At 50.4% G+C, this 20,136-nt stretch overlaps 1 protein-coding gene across 1 annotated transcript; it reads left to right on the forward strand.

The window, feature by feature from the left end:
- The first annotated feature begins 1,082 nt into the window (after positions 1-1,082).
- On the forward strand, positions 1,083-20,085 carry pals1a (protein associated with LIN7 1, MAGUK p55 family member a). Its single transcript, XM_087832851.1, has 17 exons — positions 1,083-1,274; positions 8,897-9,200; positions 9,707-9,878; positions 10,288-10,388; positions 11,854-11,961; positions 13,809-13,886; positions 14,293-14,433; positions 14,527-14,688; positions 14,787-14,864; positions 14,960-15,143; positions 15,721-15,789; positions 15,891-15,962; positions 16,064-16,231; positions 16,298-16,387; positions 16,631-16,743; positions 19,564-19,674; positions 19,890-20,085. The coding sequence occupies exons 2-17, from the start codon at positions 9,021-9,023 to the stop codon at positions 20,064-20,066; spliced, it is 2,004 nt and encodes a 667-aa protein (XP_087688977.1). The 5' UTR covers positions 1,083-1,274; positions 8,897-9,020; the 3' UTR covers positions 20,067-20,085.
- The last annotated feature ends 51 nt before the right edge of the window (positions 20,086-20,136 follow it).

Genomic DNA, 20,136 nt, shown 5'->3' on the forward strand with positions numbered 1-20,136 from the left:
AGCCGGGGTGTGCGGCTCTAACAGACCTGAGAGCAGTTGTTTTTTGTTTATAGTGACTTAGAGTTCGGGCAGCTCTAATGTGAAAAGCTAAGTTTAGCAGCCACCTCTGAGAAGGCTCCATCGCCTCTGCTTTCAAACCTGGATCTCTGAATCTCCAGGAGCAGCAGTGCCTCAGTGCTGTGGTAGAACGGAAGGGTTTCAAACGGTTTGTCAGGTAAGGCGGTGCCAAACCATCGACGCTCTGAGAAACAAATAATAGATTTTTAAACTGGATCTGAAATGCACTGGGAAGGCTAGAACAACAAAGTGATCAAACCCATGGAGACCACTCAGGTGTAGAACGCATGACTGTCTCAGTTACAATCCAGTAATCTATTTGGGTACATTTCATGTACAGTAGGACTTTTATTTTGGAAGTCTGTGGTATTTGTCATTATTCCTCTGAGTGAGCACGACCACCATTCTCTGAGCCAGACTGGGTGCCAAAAAGTGATTTCCTGAATGGGCAGTTTCTGCAGGTCAGACCTATCGGCAGCTTTTATCCCACCTGTCCGCACATTCTCATCGAATTACATTCCTCACAGTGAGTCACTGATGATGCACGAAGATAATCACAGCAGGCAGAAGTTAAACACAGCACAGCTGACTGAACAGATCACATTTATGAGTGATGTCATGAAACTGACATCACTCAGAGTAAACAACGAGCGAGGTAGAGGATAACTTTATTTTCCCTGTGTGGTTGTTTGAAGCAGTCCAACGAGCTGCATACATTTAAGACAGGGTAAGGAAGACTATGACTTGTACTCACCTAAAGACTTTAAATAACTCTTTATTTATTTATGATCAGAACCCCCCATGTTGGTGTTCTTGGCCCCCTGTTAAAAATCCTGGGGAAGCCCCTGCACAGCTAGCCCAGCTGCCTGCTTTACTTTTAATGCTAACCTCGCTGTGCTGCATTCCATGTAGCGGCGTGTCTCATTGGCTGACACCAAATTCCTTTCATAGGTGCGTCCAATCAGCGTCACCGTGTTATCTAGCTGGTGGCTCGCTGGCCCCGCCCCCTCTCTGGAGCTGGGAATGACAGTGGGGAAGAGGAGGGGAGGTCTCCGTTGGTGTCCGAGCAGCGAGCAGTAACTTTGCCAGAGAAACGGACAATCACCGACAGAAAGTCCGCGAAGCGAGTGGCGGATAGGGCTCAGAGCGGTGCTGTGACCCGGCAATTTCCTGGGGGATTGAGTCGTGAGACAGAGGCGGAGGTCGGGCTGAAGCAGGTGAGGCTTCCAGCGCTTTCTGTTCGCTCTCAAGTGGCTTTGTTATCAACAGGTGCCGCTAGCAGCTAGCTGCTAACGCTAGGCTCGAATAAAGTGCGTTTCTCCGAGCAGGGCGGCTCGCTGACGGGCCAAACCGACCCAGGTGTCCGAGTTTAGGCTGTGAACGGAGCCGGTCCGCCCCGGAGCCCTGTCGCTCGAGTGAGAGAAGCAGGAAAACACAGAGAGGCTCGAGAGTGAGCTAAGGTTAGCCAGCTGTCAGTGAGACAAACTCCAGGCTGGGGGAGAGGTACCTGCATACACCGCTCAGCGTATCTTTATTTCAGTTATTCCACCTCAGCAGCGACTAAACGCGCCATTTTTACTAAAACGCCGCCGCGTAGACCTGCTGAAGTTCACCTGAGTGCTGGACAGCCGGTCAAACTACAGGAAGCTGTATTTACAGTGAGCTTCTTATTTCCTTGTACAGAGAAATAAAGCGTTTGTTTCCTGTTCCCTGCCGCTCCCTGTCACTGCCGTGGAAGGAAATGTGTTTTTGAATGGAGCGTTATCAGGGTCCGAGATTACCGAGGACTGAGTGGCAGTGGGCGGCTGGGATTCAAACCTTCAGTCGGTGTGAGGGACAAGCCCAGCCCGGCCTCCTCACGCAGTCCTCTCAGCGTTTGGGGTTTCTTTATTTTTTCTCTCTTATTTGTTTGTTTGTTTTTACCCCGCGTATATGTTCCCAGTCATGTTTTGTGTGCTTTTTTTGGGCTTTATTCTTCATTTATTTGTTGTTGTTTTTAAACAAACAAACGTGTGACGGGCATTCAGTAAATAGTTACTTTTTTTCCTAATCCGTTTTTGAATTTCTTTGTTTTTATTTTTTGCCCCACAATTTTATTAATTAATTCTTTTTTGGTAAATAGATTTTTTAAGTTTACATTTTCCTCATAAATATTTGTACATTTTAGTCATTTTTGGAGGGAATTTTTTGGGATCTTTTTGTGTTTTATTTTACATTTTTTAAAGTAATGTTTTTTTGTCAATATTTGAATTCTTTCCCTTTTTTATTATTTTGATATTTGAGTTTAGAAAAAGTCACACCTTTATGAAAAAACTAATTAATTCATGGTATGTGTTTCTTGTAAATTTGTAGTTCTCTGCTCTTGTTTTGGGGGATTTCTGTCCTAAATATTTGAGTTTCTTGTGAATGTGGGCGGTGTTAAGATGTGACCACGCCCTCCCAGCAGCCTGTCGGCCTTCACTGTGAGTCGCTGCATTATTATTAGACTATTTTCAGCGTGACCTTGTGCTGGTTTGGTCACGCTTGTCACTGCTGTGGACAGAGTCGTGGTTCTGCAGCTTCAGCAGATAAAATTTGGAGAAGTTTGACGTTTACCTGTTTAATGTTTACCTGCGTTTGCCTTCCAATCAGACATGTCTGTGGGCGGGGCATTGCTCCAGAGAGAGTGGTGGCTCCATCAGAGCTGAGTCGGCATATTTTAAATTTTACTTGTTCATTTATTATTTTTTAATAGCCTTTATTGGATGGAGACAGACAGGAGGCACAGTGGGGGTGGGGGGGGGGGACGGGACGGGACGGACTCGTACCCGGCTTCTTGGCCATGGATCACACGGTCGCCAGCTCACCCTCTGAGTAAACTGGTGCCCAGAATTCATTTATCTGATTGAATTTCTGTGAATAAAGTTAGGATGCAGTTGCTGTGAATGTTGAGTCTTACAAAGAGCGTAGTTTGGATGCGAGCGCAGGTCCCACTAAAGGGCGTCACGCCCTCACGCCACCATCACGGGGTCTGTCTGGGAGATCTCAGTCAGACGAGGAGCCGCTGGAGGTCGCCGTGCTCCTCCTGTGCCTCCTCACACTGAGGAGCGGATGCTGGTCCGGTCCCGGCGTCTACTCCTCCTCCTGATGCCGCTGGCAGACGCAGCAGGTGTGGAGGAGCTGCATTACCTGTGCAGCATGAACGGGTTGCAGCAGGCGCGAGGACACAGAACACTTGTTGCTGCCACTCTGATCACACCTGTGCAGGTGAGACAGAATTTGTCACCTTTCAGTGTGAGCTGTTCACAGGGCAGTCGGCTCTCGGGCGCTAGACGTTTCATCTGATGACATCAGGACTGCCCTGGAGTCCCACTGCGTGTTTGGGCGCGGTGAAGTGACCGCGGTCGGCGGCTGGTTGGATGTGACTCATTGCTGCATCTGCAGTTTCCTGCACATGGTCACGGTTCAGCTGCACATGCGTGTCTGGCGTGTTTGTGCTCTCCCCTTGCTGTGTGTTCGGCTCTGCAGGAGAAGTGTTTCCTCTGAGAACTACTAGTGTTTATCTTTTTGGAGAAGGAACCATTGGACTTGTGTTGTATTTTTCTGATTTATTTTGAAGTCGGAGCTTTCCCTGAAGCTCGTCTTTGTTGTCCTTAATAAGGCTGTGTTATCTGTGAGGGTGCTGTGGAAGTCAGGTCGGGTGCCTGTGTTTGGTTTCCTCGTCAGCGGATGTAGGTTTGCTTCTGCAGCACAGGAAGAAAGCTGCAGGTGTTGTGCGAGCTGGATGTGGAGGGTCATCGGCTGAATTTCAGAGCGCGGTGGGAGCCTCACTTTACCCTCCACGCAGAGCGCTGGTGAAGCAGTGAGGTGAGGACGGGGCTGAGGGCGTCGGGCCAACGAGAGACAGACGTCCTCTGTTCTCAGGAATGCTCGCTTGCTGCTTCTCCGGCCTGATTGGGGGGTTCGTGCCGGGGCCGACTGGTCACTGCTGTCTGATTTGGTCCATTTGTGTCCTCAGGCAGTGGGACACTGCTGAAGTCCAGGTGTGTATGAGGACTGAGTTCAGTCCTTTCCATGCTTATATTTTTTAAACATTTTACAAAATTTCCTTATTTAATCTGCCAGAGACCAGCACCTTCTACTTGTACTTCACCGGACGGTCTGATTGCTTTTATTTTGAAAGATCCAGCCCTTCCTGTCTCGTGCTTCTCTCCTCACAAACACGGCCCTGCTGACCAGTCTGTCCTGCTCAGGTGAGCTGGTTGGTTAGTGGTTTAGGAACCAGTTATCCACCTGTTGCAGGTTCTGGTGCAGGACCTCCAGACTAGAACCAGGACTACATCACCAGCTGCAGTCCAGCGCAGAGGTGGAGGACTTCGTCCGCAGGATGAGAGCCTTCGTGGGGAAGCAGCAAAGAGACAGGAAGGGCTGGGAACTTTCAGAATAAGAGCCAGGATGTTGCTCTCCAGTCAACCGATCAGATTTTGTGAGAACGTGAAAGGCTGTTAGAGGCTGTGGTGTTTCTGGAGGGTGGGGGAGGAATCCGTGTCACGTTCAACATGTTTAAATCCACTCGCGTGTCCAAGACTCAGATGAGACTTTGTTTCAGTTTGACGGGTTTTTGTTGCTCACACAAAATAATTGAAGTTGTTTTTGTTCCGTTTCAGTGTGTCCGCCCTCCACTCCCTCCTCTCTGGTTTCCTGTCTGGTACAGGCTGGTACAGCTGTGTGTGTGTGTGTGTGTGTGTGTGTGTGTGTGTGTGTGTGTGTGTGTGTGTGTGTGTGTCTGTGTGTGTCTGTGTGTGTGTGTGTGTGTCTGTGTCTGTCTGTGTGTGTGTGTGTGTGTGTGTGTGTGTGTGTGTGTGTGTGTGTGTGTGTGTGTGTGTGTGTGTGTGTGTGACAAAACTCAAACACACTCATAAAGTTCTGAGAACAGCGGGTGGAGGAAGGTGGATGGAGGGGCTATTATCAGGATTGTTATTGATTGTTTATCGTGATCGAGTCACATGATCAGTACCATGAAACAGACAAAATCCCGTCGCTGCAGTCTGTCAGATTAAACGTTGGACTGTTTGTTTCTGGGAACAATCTCGTGTTGGTTGTGTGAGCTCGTCTTTGTCATAGTTGTGTAATTGTCTCGGTGGGACAAATGTCTCCTCAGTCTCTGAGGAAGACAAACTGCTAACACACCGATGACTTGTGAATGTGAATGATGACAGTGAAATGTGCCCAGAGGGCGGCGTGCGACAGGACGGGTGGCGTGTTGAGTTAGAACATGCCCTTTCTGATGGTTTGGGGGCAGCGATCCAGCAGGAAACGGCTTTAAGTCCTGATCAGCTTCAGGCTTTTCCAGCCAGACTGGGTTTCAAACCAAGCTCCACCCCTTTCCCAGCAAACCAAAACACTGAGCAGGAGGGCTCGTCCGCTCTTCCTCACCCCCTCAGCTGATTCTCTTCAAGCACTGACTTTTTCTTTCTGCTGTAAGTCAAACACCTGCAGTCGTACCGGTCTTTAATGAAGCATCAGTTTTACGCTCCCGGAGTCACGTTTGCTACAGGAAACCTCACAAAGTGCATTCTGGGTAACGGTTAAAGGCTGGTGTCAGCCTGTGGGAGAGGTGCGTGCTCAGCGTGAGTGGGGCTCATGCATCCACAGACCAGGATCATCTTCATCTGCTGAGTTTTGTAAATCTGTCGGGTGTCTCTGAGGCAGAAACTCTTTCTCTTTTTATTCAGTCAAACCTGTGATTTCACTGAATTAGACGATGTGAGCGCTCAGTGCAGCTCCTCGGACGTGCAGCTCCTCGGACGTGCAGCTCCTCGGACGTGTAGGTTTCTGAAGACTCGGGTCGGGACGCCGTGTAGTCAAAGATGGAGCCGGGCGCTTGATGGAGCGGCTCGGGGCTGCAGTGCATGTGTGAAACCCGATGGATGAGTTGGTCCGTGTGATTCACGCACGGAGCTGTTTGTGGTCCAGGAAACTGAATCCAGCGAACTGTCTGCAAACCCTGCTAAGCTTTGAGTATCAACTGATACTCGAGTACTCGTCTGACTGCAGCGGTCGTTAGTACTCAGGTGTGTTTACCTGGACACCGTTGAGGACAGATTTCACATATTTAATTCTGTAAGCAGAGCTTTGCTGGTTATTGTGTTTGCACTCCTGCAAAGGTAGATGACCTCTGCGAATATTAAAGATGATGGGGGGGCTGAGAGCGGGGGTCAGGGTTGCATATCTCACGATTATTTTGTGTGCCTGTAAACGAGCGCGTGCCCTCATCAGGTCGGTGTGTTGGTGCACAGCTCAGAGACGAGAGCTGAAAGTGTGCATCGATGTTTGAATCCCAGCTCTGTTTTTGGGACACGCTCCCTTCCCCCATCACAGGAATGCTGTTCCCAGGCTGCCTGGCATTCCTCACTGTGCATCATGGGCCGTGTGTGTCACAGATAACATACAAACATGTTATTGTGTTACTGAGATAAGGCCTCCATCCGTCTCTGTTTATTTTTACCTTCTCTCTCTCTTTTTTGCTTTCCATTCGTCGTTACCTCACTCGCCCTCTGCCTCCCCTGTTTCCTGACCTGAGCGCCGGCCCTCGTCCCTCCCACCTACCCGGACCACCCGGCTGCAGACAAAGCCATTGTTGTTATGGTTACGTGTATGGAGTGGGCGGCGGTCTTGGTATTGTTGCCTTTGAACTAATGACCGAGCTTCATCTGGCGCTGCTGTTAACCTGCTGCACCTGTGACTAAACCAGCTGTTTGTGTCTGCACATCTGGCTGAATGTTCGGCTGTTCAGACTTTATGGACAGAATGTCCTCACAGTTTGTGAGCAGAAGGTGGAGGACAGAGGTCTCAGAAACGTTAGCGTAAGCGTTAGAAAAAGGAGAGGTTTGAACGTGGGGTGGATGTTTGGGGTCTTGTGATTGTGATTGTTTGCCGACCTGACATCTCTGACTCGCAGCGCCGTTCGCTTCACCTCGTCGTTGCCGTTCGTAGCTTGTGCGGCGAGAAGGTTCCCTTCATGACATTAAAATGCTGTGATGGTGAAACAGGTGTGTCATGTGACTCTTACTTCCTTTTTAAACTGATCCTGCTGTGCTTCATCAGCTCCACCCTGATGAAAAACTGCCAAGTGTTACCTGGTTGGCGTCACGCCTTCATAAATGTATCCGGTTTCCTGTGACCTGTTAGCTAGGGCCGCCACAAACGATTATTTTGATAGTCGACTAGTCAGATCATCATCCATTGGAGGTAAAACGTACAGCCTATTGCACCAGCAGCATCTGCTCTTATATAACTATCATTAGCTTACAGCTTTAAGTGTTTAAGGTATGTGCTAACTAACAATAAAGACAAGATGATAGTTTATTAAATTTTAATGAAATTTGCAGATTGTTTCGGTGAAGTTTAATAAACTCCTTGCTATCTAAAATATAACAGGACACCGGAGTAAATTCTCGAGCATCTCACACTTCTGATAATCAGCTGTCTGCTTGACGTTTATTCAGCTGTGTAAAAACTATAACTTTAATCTCAGCCAAACCGATTTACTCAGGAACAAATAAAATACTGAAAAAAGCCAAACAATAACATTTTTAAGTTATCTAAGTGACTTATATATCATGTTTAACCTGAGTAGCGAAAGACGGCGGTGGGTTTGAAAACGATTTGCGGGAGTCCGGTGTTCTCACGGCTCTAGTTAGCCTAGCCCCCGGCTAGCTATCGAGCTAGTGGCTAACAGACGTCTCCGAAAACGTGGGAGCGCTTTTGAAAATATGTGGTGTCTTGATAAACTGAGCAGATATTTGAGGTTTACACAGCTACATTCTCGCCTGAAAATATGTTAAACGTTTATTTTGTGACCCAGAAAGAATAATAAGAGTAATATTAAAACTAACTAGCTGCCGCCATTGTTGGAAACTGAGCTGGGCTGCGCTATGAATTCTGGGACACAGCTTCTTCTTGTTCGGGGTTTAACGGCAGCTGGCATCCTTGTACATGCAGTGCTGCCATCTTCTGTTTCAGTCCGTTATTACACTCTTAAATCCTACTACTTATTCCTGCGTCTTTCAGGATCTTACAAAGCTTCAAACGACGCGTCGACTATTAAATTAGTCGTCGACGATTTTGATAGTCAACGTAATCGTGACTAGTCGACTAATCGTGGCAGCCCTACTGTCAGCAGACGTAGGGCTGTGCGATATGACAAAAATGCCATATCCCAATATAAGACATTTATCGTCCTGACAACGATATAAATCACAAAAATTTAACATTTTCTGTAAATTCTGTGAATCTCGGGCAGCTCGACTTGCGTTTAGTTTGTCCAGCTGGGCGTCTTTTACCTGGAGTCGAGTGTTTTAACCGATGCATGAAACGATACATTTTTAGACATAAGTTGTAACGGCCGCCGTTGTCTTTCAAAGTTTGAGTCCAAGGTTGATTTTTTTTTTTTTTTTTTTTTTTTAGCACATGACGGCTCTTTATTTTTTATTTTGAAAAGTCTCAACAGGATCTTGAGCTTGAAAGGTTTACGTGGAAAACAAAACAAGCGGACAGCGGAGCCACACGATAGTTTTACCGTCGTTGTTGCTAACGACAACATGTAAAAACAGGCGCTTGTCCGTCCGTAGTGTGGTTATATTAAATATAAGAGAGAGAGAACTTTAATAAAGCCGCTACCATCAAAACCATGAAAAAAAAAAGTTTATTTTCCGACACCACGAAACAAACGATAGCGTGATAGAAAACGACGTTTTTATATCCGATATATATCGTTATATCGAACAGCCCTCAGCAGACGCTGCGTCTGCTCATCTGCTCCTTCACAGGTGACCTTGTGTGTCTGCTTCCTGCACAGGTGACGGTGTCATGGCTGCCTTCTTCACCGACTTACCCTCCTAAACATCTCAGGAACATAACCATCGTAGAAACTGCCCGTCAGAGGAATCGAATCAAACACACACAGTACAAGACGTGCGTGCATGCGAGGGATGACGACCTCCCATCTGAATGGCCATGTTGCTGGAGAGGGAGGAGGAGATGAAGAGGCGAGGGGAGGACAGCAGCACCGAGAAATGGCCGTGGACTGTCCGGGAGACCTGGGCAGCCGAACGCTGCCTCTGCGGCGCTCCGCTCAGCTGGAGAGGATACGACAGCATCAGGTACGACAGAGAAACCTGCGTGGGCGGGGCCTTTATCTTCAGGTGTTCAGTTTGGGGCTGTGCATGTTTCACTGACAGGTTTCGTGTAACGACAGCGGGATGAAAGCACGCCTGAGCTAACCTGTGCAGCGAAGCCTCCGAGGCTCAGCTTAGCCAGCGCTCAGAGTTCCTGCAAACACATCTCTGATAGTTCAGTGCAGGAAACTTCACTAAGTGCATTGTGGGTAAACTGTCAGGCTGATTTGAGCGTGTGGGGGAGGTGTCGGCTCAGAACGAGCTGCAGCCAAAACAACACCGAGGTTTAGTTTCCTCGAGTGGCGTGGGATTGCTGCGGCTGCTTCTTCAGTCCTGAGCATCGTCAGGTTTTACCTGGTGTGGGTTTCATTTACATAACACGCTCACGTGAGCCAATCACAGCTCAGCGTGCAGAGGATGCCGTGTGTGCTCTGATGCATGAGGCATATGGAGGGCCTCCTGTGTAACTTCCTCTGCTCTTTGTGTGTCAGGAGGACCTTCGGCGTCGCAGAGAAGAGGAGGGTCGGCAGCTGGATCTGAACGCCTCACTCAGACTCAGGAACCTCTCCCAGAATCCCTACAGCGGGATCGACAACCCCACATTCCTGCAAGACACACCGCAGCTGCCAGCGCTCAGCAGCCAGCACACACACGCGCTGCTCGGTAACACACACACACACACAGCAGTTATTACTGTGCAGATCTGAGGGGTCAAAGGGCGAGGAGGTGGAAGTTAAAGAGATGCTGACGGCGTTGAAAAAGGAGGAAAGTGAGCAGGAATGTCAGACGCCAGTCAGGGAGGGAATTCCTCAGGGAGGGAGTGAAGCACCCGACTTAATTAAGAGTTTGTTTGTTGGGCGGCGGCGCTGACACACACAGGAGGACACACACAGGAGGACACACACAGGAGGACACACACAGGAGGACACACACAGGAGGACACACACAGGAGGACACACACAGGAGGACACACACAGGAGGACACACACAGGAGGACACACACAGGAGGACACGCTGTTCGTCTCAGGTCAGTATGTGTGTGTTTGCTGTGAACACGTGTGTCTCTCTGCAGAGTTGGAGGAGCTGCTGCTGTCGCTGAAGCAGGTCCGGGGCAGCCTGTCGGACCAGCAGAGTCACAGTGACATCGAGTTGGTCCTCGCTCTGCTGAACAAGGTAATCTTAGCAACGAGGCCTCGGCCCGCTGTGTAATTGTGGCTTCTTCGTGAGACTGTGCGGTCAAAGACTCGTCACTGCTGTCTGAGCTGCAGCTTTGTGGTCTCGCTTCGAGGCTCTCTGCTGACCCAGGGTGACTTTTGGCTGCTGCGTCCTGATGCGCGAGACCCTGATGCGCGGTGAGACCCTCGGGCTGGTGGTGACTCTGCAGACGCTCTCACACGCTGCAGGTGTGCACCGACTGTGTTTGTGTGCTTGTCTGAGCAGCAGACAAACACAGACCTGGCAAACCGCACGTTTCAGTGCACGAAACGGGAAGAAGGAAAAGGCTCGCCGCTTTCTTTGACCGTGACCACGGGGTCACAGCGTCAGCGCCGGGTTGCACTGGCGTTTGAAAGCTGTCACTCAGCAGGGTGACACCTGCAGTGTGATTGGTTTCTAACAGCTTTAATGTAAATCATCCTTCCAGCCTGTAAAGTGGTCATCGAGACGCCGCCTGCCCGCCGCTCTGTTGCACTTACAGCTGCAGAAACACGGAGACGTGAGGTTTGTAAAATCCGCTCAGAGCTTTAATCTTTGTCACAAAGCCGTGTGGAGTCATGTGGCTGTTTTCAGCCAGTCAGATGCATGAAAGCGCATTCCTGCGATGCTTTGGAGTCAAAGTCGACCCTCCTGAGTCGTGCTTCAGAGCCTCGCCGCTGCCTGAAGCCGTTCGCCCACATAGAGACGTCTGATCTCCAGCCTGAGTGGTTTTTGCTCTGCTGAAGGTTTGTTTCATTTCTGCCACAGATTAGTGCAGGACTTCCTGTGAGCTCATTAAAACAAACTGTACCGATCATTTGAGGAAACTCGCGCTCTGATCGGACTCGTATTTCCTCGCAGTCATGAGCTGAACCGAGAGTTTGTTTTCACAGCGTCGCTCTGCAGCTGCGTTTAATGATCAGAGCGACGCTGCCTCTGCTTCACAGGTTTTATCTCTCAATCTTTCTCTTCTGGTGACACAACCTGACCTCCAGCATGAAGCAGACCTGATGCAGAGCAGCCTGTAGCTTTACTGTAGCTTTACTGTAGCTTTACTGTAGCGTCTGTTTTCACCTGTGCATCTCTCACCTGTAGCTCACCTGCAGGTGATAAACGAGCATCTCTTTAAAAAGAGCTGATGTGTGGTGATGCAGCATCAATCTCATTATTATGATAACGTTCATGTGGAAATGAGTTGCGAGCTCTGAGGATACCGAGGTCTTCCTCCAGAAGCTCGGCCATCTTTATGCTGACTCACCGTCCACCTGAGTGACCTGTGGGTGGGTTAACAGTCAGAGGTCGACACTTCAGTCATGAAACTGGAGCTTTTGCTGACTGTGAACTCGGTTTGTGAGGATTTAAATCAGCTTATTACTCAGCGCAGCGTCGAGTGGGAATGAATGACAGCTCAGCGTCGCTGACGTCTGTGTTTTTCTCTCTGCAGTCGGACTTCCAGTCGGCGCTGAAGATCCACAATGCCGTGGCCAGCAGCATGCACCGACCGTCTCCACCGTACCCCAACACGCAGCAGGCGCTTCCACTCGCCATGGAGGTAACACGGCTGTATTTGAACTGCGGTAATGGAGCAGAAAGTTCAGCTTCATCGGTCTGGATGTGAACTAAAGCTGGTCTTTAATAGTCGATCCTTATTTCTCACCTGTTTGTGCTGCAGATCAAACTGAGTTAGTGTTTGTCCAACGCTGCTGTGACGGGGCAGCACAGCGGCGACACTGTAGTGTGTTTGTAGAGCTGCAGTAGGTCACACTGTTTCCTGCAGGACCATTTTTAATTCACCAACATCGTTCATGATCTTTCTTTTCCTTTGCAGTCACACAGGTGATCGATCAAACAACACCTGATCGATTCACTTGCAGTGAAACTAACAAACTCAGCTGAAACAACAAAAACAACAAAAGTGTTGTACGTCGGACTCTCTATGTGCTCCGCGATGTTCCGCCTGACGTCTGTGTCTCATCCACATTTGTCCTGGGATCAAACTTGTGTGGTTCCCTTTCCCACTGAGCCCACGGTCTTCCTGAGGGGCGGGGTCTGGTTCATCACACCGTCGGTGACTCTGGGAGTTTTCCTGCGTGCCGCGAAAGCGAGGCTAAGCTCGGTGCCGGGGTTTGCGCTCCTCGGGCCTCATTTCAGAGGCAGCTCATTAAAAGCAGCACATCATCCATGTTGGCGTCTCCCCCCCGCATTCGGCTTCCAGAATCAGAGAGAAAAGACGAGCTGGCGTGCACGCCGTCCTCACAAACATGCTGCATCAGGAACGAAGCAGAAACGTGCAGCAGTGCAGGAGGATGTTTCAGTGCAGCACGCCGCTGGTCACTGTTAATACAACAGAAATATGAGCGTGAGAACCGATCTGTTAAAGTCCGTACTCACTGCTCGTGCACGTACCGAAGGTTTCCTCCTCTTCTTCTGTTCTTCCTCACGTCACCCCAACGCTGATCAGCTCTGTGTGTGTACAGTAAGTACTCCATCAGTTTTTACACTCTGCAATCTGTGTGATGTCACGGAGGGCTGAGCCACACCCACTGCTGGTCATACGTCTGTAGCAACTAGAAGAGCATGGTCTTAAAGGGGGAGGAGCCTGTGTCAGTCAGAGACATCGCCGAGGCTGGAATCAGACAAAGAAGGATTATTATGAGCTGTGAATCAGGCAAAGCTGCTCTAAAGCTGGAAATGAGCAACTTTCAAACCCACTGAACTGTGACACAGACGTCTTCAGCTGTGATGTGTAACAGCGCCACAGCAAGGCCGCAATGAAGGAAAACACGGGTGTGTTTTTGTCTGTCCATTTTCTTATGGCCGGGTCGCGGGGGCAGCAGCCCAGACCTCCCTCTCCCCAGCCACCTCCTCCAGCTTGTCCTGAGGAACACCAAGGCGTTCCCAGGCCAGCCCAGTAATGTGATCTCTCCAGCGTGTCCTGGGTCTGCCCCGGGGCCTCCACCCGGTGGGACATGCCTGGAACACCTCACCCAGGAGGCGCCCAGGAGGCATCCTTATCAGATGCCCGAACCACCTCAGCTGGCTCCTTTCGATGTGGAGCAGCAGCGGCTCTACTCTGAGCTCCTCCCGGATGGCCAAACTTCTCACCCTATCTCTAAGGGAGAGGCCAGCCACCCTTCGGAGGAAGCTCATTTCTGCCGCCTGTATCCACGATCTCGTCCTTTGGGTCACACCCACAGCTGGTGACCACAGGTGAGGGTGGGGACGCAGATCCACCAGTAAATTTAGAGCTTTTACACTCAGCGCCCGCATCACTGCAGCCGCAGCACCAATATGTCTGTTTTTGTCATTAAACACGACCAAAGTCTCTAATAATGTAAAATCCACGGTTGGACATGTGACAGGAAGTGATCAGAGCGGGGATGTGTGCTGCTGTTTCAGGTCAGGAACCTCCTACAGGCGTGTCACAATAAAGAAGGCCTGGAGCTGCACAGCCTGCTGTCAGACACACACCTGCAGGTACACACACCTACACTCGTTTTCATGTCTCAGCGAGGACGTCTGATGTTTTCATGCTTTTCTGAATCTCCCCAAACGTCTGAGAATGACCTCTGTGTGACCCCGAGGACCCGACTGCAGGTCCCCACAAAGAGGTCTAAACTTTTACAGTCACACAGATTCCTCAGTGTGTGTGTGTGTGTGTGTCTGTGTGTGTGTGTGTGTGCGTGTGTGTGTGCGTGTGTGTCTGTGTGTGTGTGCGTGTGTGTCTGTGTGTGTGTGCGTGTGTGTCTGTGTGTGTGTGTGTGTGTGTGTGCGTGTGTGTCTGTGTGTGTGTGCGTGTGTGTGTGCGTGTGTGTCTGTGTGTGTGTGCGTGTGTGTCTGTGTGTGTGTGTGCGTGTGTCTGTGTCTGTGTCTGTGTGTGCAGTCGTTGCTTCTGACCCATGACAGCATAGCAGAGATGGAGATGCAGCTGGAGCCGCTGCCCGCCGAGGGCGAGATGCTGACGCAGTGGGGAGGAGAGACCGTGAAGATCGTTCGCATCGAGAAGGCCCGAGACATCCCTCTGGTACACGCACACACACACACACACAACACAACATCCTGGTGTTTGACGCCAGGACTCGTCTCCGTGGCTGTGATGACGTGCTTTGCTCTGCAGGGGGCGACGGTGCGGAATGAAATGGAGAGCGTGGTGATCAGTCGGATCGTTCGCGGCGGCGCGGCTGAACGAAGCGGGCTTCTGTCTGAAGGAGACGAAATCCTGGAGATTAACGGCATCGAGATCCGAGGCAAAGACGTCAACCAGGTGTTCGACATCCTGGTGAGTGTTTGGCGTGCGAGCGCAGGTCGACTCCGGCTGAGCGTCGTCCGTGAGCTCAGGCGCTTTCACGATGATTTTGTGTGTTTGTGTGTAAACAGGCCGACATGCACGGCCTCCTGACCTTCGTGCTGATTCCCAGCAATCAGAGCAAACCTCCTCCCGTCAAAGAGAGCGTGGTGAGTGCTGCGACACGAACGCCTCGTTCCCGACGCGCTGAAGCGATGAGGGCGGACGCCTTCCTCTGACCCCGTGACTCTGCTCCGCTCCTCAGGTCCACGTGAAGGCTCATTTCGACTACGACCCCTCGGACGACCCCTACGTGCCGTGCAGAGAGCTCGGCTTGTCCTTCCAGAAGGGAGACATCCTGCACATCATCAGCCAGTCCGACCCCAACTGGTGGCAGGCGTACCGGGACGGAGACGAGGATAACCAGCCGCTCGCCGGCCTGGTGCCAGGTACGGCGGTCTGACGAAGGTTTTTATCTCAAGGGTTTGAAGAATGCTGCACGGTGTGAGCGCGCTCAGAGCGTTTGATTAGGATAACAGAGAGCAGATTAGCAGCAACCTTTGACCTCTGTGACCGCTGTGATCACGTGACCGTTGGGACGGTTACTCGTGGCTTCCCTCTGCTGACTCCACACCCAACAGGAAGTGACATTTCACCTCGTGTGCAGTGCCACCTTCTTACCCCCCTCAGTCCTCAGGTCCAGCTGCCCTCAGAGGGCGTCAGTAAGCTCCGCCTTTATTTCCGGTTGCCCGTGGCATCAGCAGAATTCCAGCTGACGTGCTTTTCCAGTTGTTCCTGGATGATCCCAGGCCAGATGATCCCGGGGTCTCCCCCATTTGAGCGTGCCCAGAACTCCTGCTGCGCTCACGCGAGCGTGGGCTCGCCTCTGTTTGTTTTCATACGTTGGACTGAAACGTTTCCTCGTGTTTGGCGTGATCGTGTTCTCCCTGAGGTCAGCTGGTCAACATCAGGACGCGTCCGTGTTTCTGGTGTCAGCTGAGCAGCTCTCTGCTTCTGTCTCCACAGGGAAGAGTTTCCAGCAGCAGAGAGAAGCCATGAAGCAAACCATAGAAGAAGACGAGCCCGAGAAGTCCGGTCGGTCCCTGCTCCGCCCACGTTATGACCTCATTGCTGTAAAAACCCGTTTGGGGTTAGAGGTCATGTGACTCGTGCACTGAAGTGGTGTCTGTTTGCAGGGAAGCTCTGGTGTGGGAAGAAGAACAAGAGGAAGAGGAAGAAGCTGCTGTACAACCCTCACAGGAACGACGGTGCGTCAGTCTGTCCCCAGGCGGCGAGGAGGCGGAGCCTCAGCTCCTGCTCTACCCTCACTCAAACTCCACATGTCTCTTTTTCTTGTCTTTTGCTCCAGATCTCGATAATGAAGAAATTCTCACCTATGAGGAGATGGCGCTGTACCACCAGCCGGCCAATAGGAAGCGGCCGATTGCTCTGATTGGTCCGAGCGGCTGTGGGCAGGAACAGCTCAGGCAGCGGCTGCTCAACAGTGAACCAGAGCGCTTCGCTGGAGCTGTGCCTCGTAAGGATGTGTGTGTGTGTGTGCGCGCGTGCGTGTGTGTGTAAACTAACTGTGTGTGTGTCGTAGACACGACGCGGAGCCGTCGCGAGGGCGAGCAGAGCGGTCGGGACTATCACTTTGTGTCTCGGCAGACCTTCGAGGCTGAGCTGGCGGCTGGTGAGACGTTTAAATCTATTTGTGATGACGTCGTTGAAATGATTTAAAGTTAAAGTGTTTAAACGTCCTGAAGAGCAGCTGTGAAAACAAACATGCTGAGGCAGAAATATGGACTCTGATGTAATGCCAGTTTGTACCACAAGGTGGCGTCAGTGCTTTATTTAAACTGCACCTGTGAGGCTCGGGGTGTCTGCAGGTCTTTAACTTCCTGTTGGTGTGAAGTGAGTTGTTTTTGTGTTTCAGGGAAGCTGATCGAGTCCGGAGAGTTCGAGAAGAATCTGTACGGGACGAGTACGGACTCAGTGAGACAGGTCATCAACACCGGGAAGATCTGCGTGCTGTGTCTGCACACACAGGTGTGTATGTGAGCGCGCAGGTGTGTGTGTGAGCGCGCACAGGTGTGTGTACTGAACGGTCCTGCAGGGTGTAACCTGTAAGCAGAGCTGCATGCTTTGTGTTTGCTGTCAGATGATCAGACTGGATTAATGTGGCAGGAGGCGGGGTCAGTGTGAACGCTTTCATTGGAGGAAACGCTGATGTGTGGCCTGCGTGTTCTTACTAAAGCAGCAGTGACGGGGCGAGCGGGGAGCTGCGATTGGTTCACCTGCTGCTTGTCTTTTATGTTGGCTGTGACATCAGCAGAATCTTAAAAATCGCAGTCTGGAGGTGATGATCAGCTGATCCCCGTCATGCTGCCTCCACCTGCAGCACAGCTGCAGCTTTTATCTGCACTGGGTCTGAAACTGATTTCACTGGAGAGGCTGAAGCAGAGTTTGAATATGAGAAGCAGCTGATTCCAGATGTGTTATTCTCATTGATCTCATCTTAAGATGAGGCCAGCTCCCAAACGCCGTCTGAAGAGCACGAGCTGTGCTGCTTCAGTGTGAAAGGTCACAGCTGTGATGAATGAGTGTGAGGTCAGTGCAGAGCCTGCAGACAGTCACGTTTGCATGAAATAAACGTCTAATCAGATGAAGTTCTTTGCAGCTTTCAGACTTTATTCAGAAAATCAGACACATGAATGTTTTCAGCATTTTAACAGAATTGAAATCATCAGCTTAACAGTTTGGAAACAAATCAGCTTCCTGTGTTCGGTCACTCAGGATGTGGCTTCAGCGATGATGTCGGCCAGCTTGATGTTAAACTCTGTGCTGCTTCTTTGCAGCGATGCTTGGGTCTGATGAACGGCTGCTTTTTGCTGGCTGCACTTTAAATACAGTTACCATCAAATTTGTTGTGTTCTGGGAAACATCTGATACACTGAAAAGTATTGCCTGGTCTGTAACACCGGAATATGTTTGCATAACCGATCTTTTCTGCAAGTGCTTTGAGAGAAGCTTCTAACTGATCATCATTAAAAAAGGGAATACCCTCTTTATGGGGTCTGTATGGCTGTGTAAACACGAGGGCATGCTGTGGCCAGTTTGTCATCAGTGTAATCAATTCCAAAATGTTTTCTGAAGGTTCGTCTGGGTTTGCACATCTGTGTGCACATGGAGACAGGTATGTGTACAGAAGCAAAAAGTTATTTTCATTTTTGTTGCTCCACGCATTCTTAATGTGTTCCAAAACGAGGGTTTCAGCGTGGATATACCCACTGGGCTGTTCTATATGAATGTCTGTCCACATTAAGTTTTGCACTTGGTCCATTCTATCCAGGGGGATGTTCACAGCAGCACAGAACTGCCCGAATTTTAAATTCCTGCCAAAGAAAGGACATTTCTAGTTTGTGCTGATTGTGAAGGAAACAGAATAATCCAGATGTTACCTGTGAGGATACTCACCTGATTAAATTGATAATCTGAGGCAGCTTGTTCTCAATCCCCTGATCCAGACTGGTTCCAGCTGACAGCAGCAGGGCCAGCACGGTCCAGGACAGGACACACCTCTGCACACCTGACATGATGTAAACTGCACACCTGCACAGGTCACACTGGTGTTGTTACAGCTCAGCACACAGTGACCTCTGCTAAAGTTTTCTCCACGCTGAGGGACAGAATCAGACTCACCTGTGGAGTCGGGTCGTCGTTTGGTGACTGAGGCTCAGTGTGGCGGCTCGAGGGTTTTATAACGGGCACGCTGACGTGTCTCAGCGGCTCCTCTGTCCAAACACCACGTAACATGTAAATGTTTCTGCGTTACATTAACATTATCTCCTCTTCATGGAAATGAAACAAACGGTCTCCAACGGCTGTAGCGAGGACTTCACAGCTGATAAAGTAGAAGTTAGACTGGAGTTGATGGTGCATCAGAGGACAGCGAGTGAATGAGGCTGTTACTCTGCCATCGTTAACCTGCAGCTCTGACACAAACGCTTCCTCCAAACCACGCTGAGTATTTCCTGATTCCAGCTGTGAGAAACATCCCAACCTGAAGCCTGACCAAGTTCATGTGTACAGAGTTGCAGCTCCGATGAATCACGAGGAAGCGAAACACGAGAAACTCTGAACCTCTGAAACGATTAATGTGGCACTGTGGCTAAAACCTTGGCATCATTCACATCTTTGATTTTAAAATCCTCTGAGTGTACTGAGGCAGAACGAGGTGCCCAGGTTCAGTTTTATGCTTTCCACAATCTTTGAGAGAGGACTGCGTCATGTTTTCTTTCAGCTTGTATATGAAGGTCAAAGGTCGAAGCAGTGTTTTCAGAAAGTCGTCTATCCCAAAGGTCTGCGCATCCAAACACAAGGACGAGTCTGTGATAGCCTGGATGGAGCTGAGCCCTGAGAACAAAGTGCATCAGTTTACCTGACGTCCTGTGAATGCACCGTTGGACCTCACCATGCAGCTCAGAGTTGAGCTTCTGTGCTTCCATGATGAAGATCGTTCTGCTTATCTGGGTTCCTATCAGTGACAACAGTAACCATGAAGCCCAGACCTGCCTCACCACCTCCTCCAGCTCGTCCTGGAGTCACAGAGTCGTCCCCGAGCTGCTGTCAGATACAAGCTGTGTCCCAAAACGTCGGCTGCATCCTCCTGAGGACCCTTCGCGGTCTACGTGGGCCGGGTCCTTCAAAGACCGCGAAGGTTTGAGCCAACAAGCTAATGGGAGCTCTGTGGAGGTGACCGGGTACACCTGCAGAAAGCCATGAAGCTGTTCATACCTGGTAACACCTGTGCTGAAGAGCTTTCTCCACTGTTTTTATACATGACTCTGTGTGTCTGTGTGTTTCCAGGCTCTGAAGGTGCTGAGGAGTTCAGACTTGAAGCCTTACATCATCTTCATAGCTCCGCCCTCCCAGGAACGACTTCGAGCCTTATTGGCTAAAGAAAACAAGAACCCCAAGGTGCTCGTCCGTTTACGTTTGCCCCTCAGCTGTTTATGCACGTGTGTCTCAGTGCTAACGTGTGTGTGTGTGTGTGTGTGTGTGTGTGTGTGTGTGTGTGTGTGTGTGTGTGTGTGTGTGTGTGTGTGTGTGTGTGTGTGTGTGTGTGTGTGTGTGTGTGTGTGTGTGTGTGTGTGTGTGTGTGTGTGTGTGTGTGTGTGTGTGTGTGTGTGTAGCCCGAGGAGCTGCGTGACATCATCGAGAAGGCGCGTGAGATGGAGCAGGGCTGCGGTCACCTGTTCGACTCCATCATCGTGAACACGGATCAGGACAAAGCTTTCACCGAGCTGCTGAGACTCATCAACAAGCTGGACACGGAGCCGCAGTGGGTGCCCTGCTCCTGGCTGCGCTGAGCACACGGACACGAACAGACACACAAACACACACACACACACACACACAGACACACTCTCACACACACTC

This window comes from Neolamprologus brichardi, chromosome 19 (genome assembly GCF_056152115.1).
Source record: "Neolamprologus brichardi isolate AB-2024 chromosome 19, ASM5615211v1, whole genome shotgun sequence".
In the NCBI taxonomy this organism is placed as follows: domain Eukaryota; kingdom Metazoa; phylum Chordata; class Actinopteri; order Cichliformes; family Cichlidae; genus Neolamprologus; species Neolamprologus brichardi.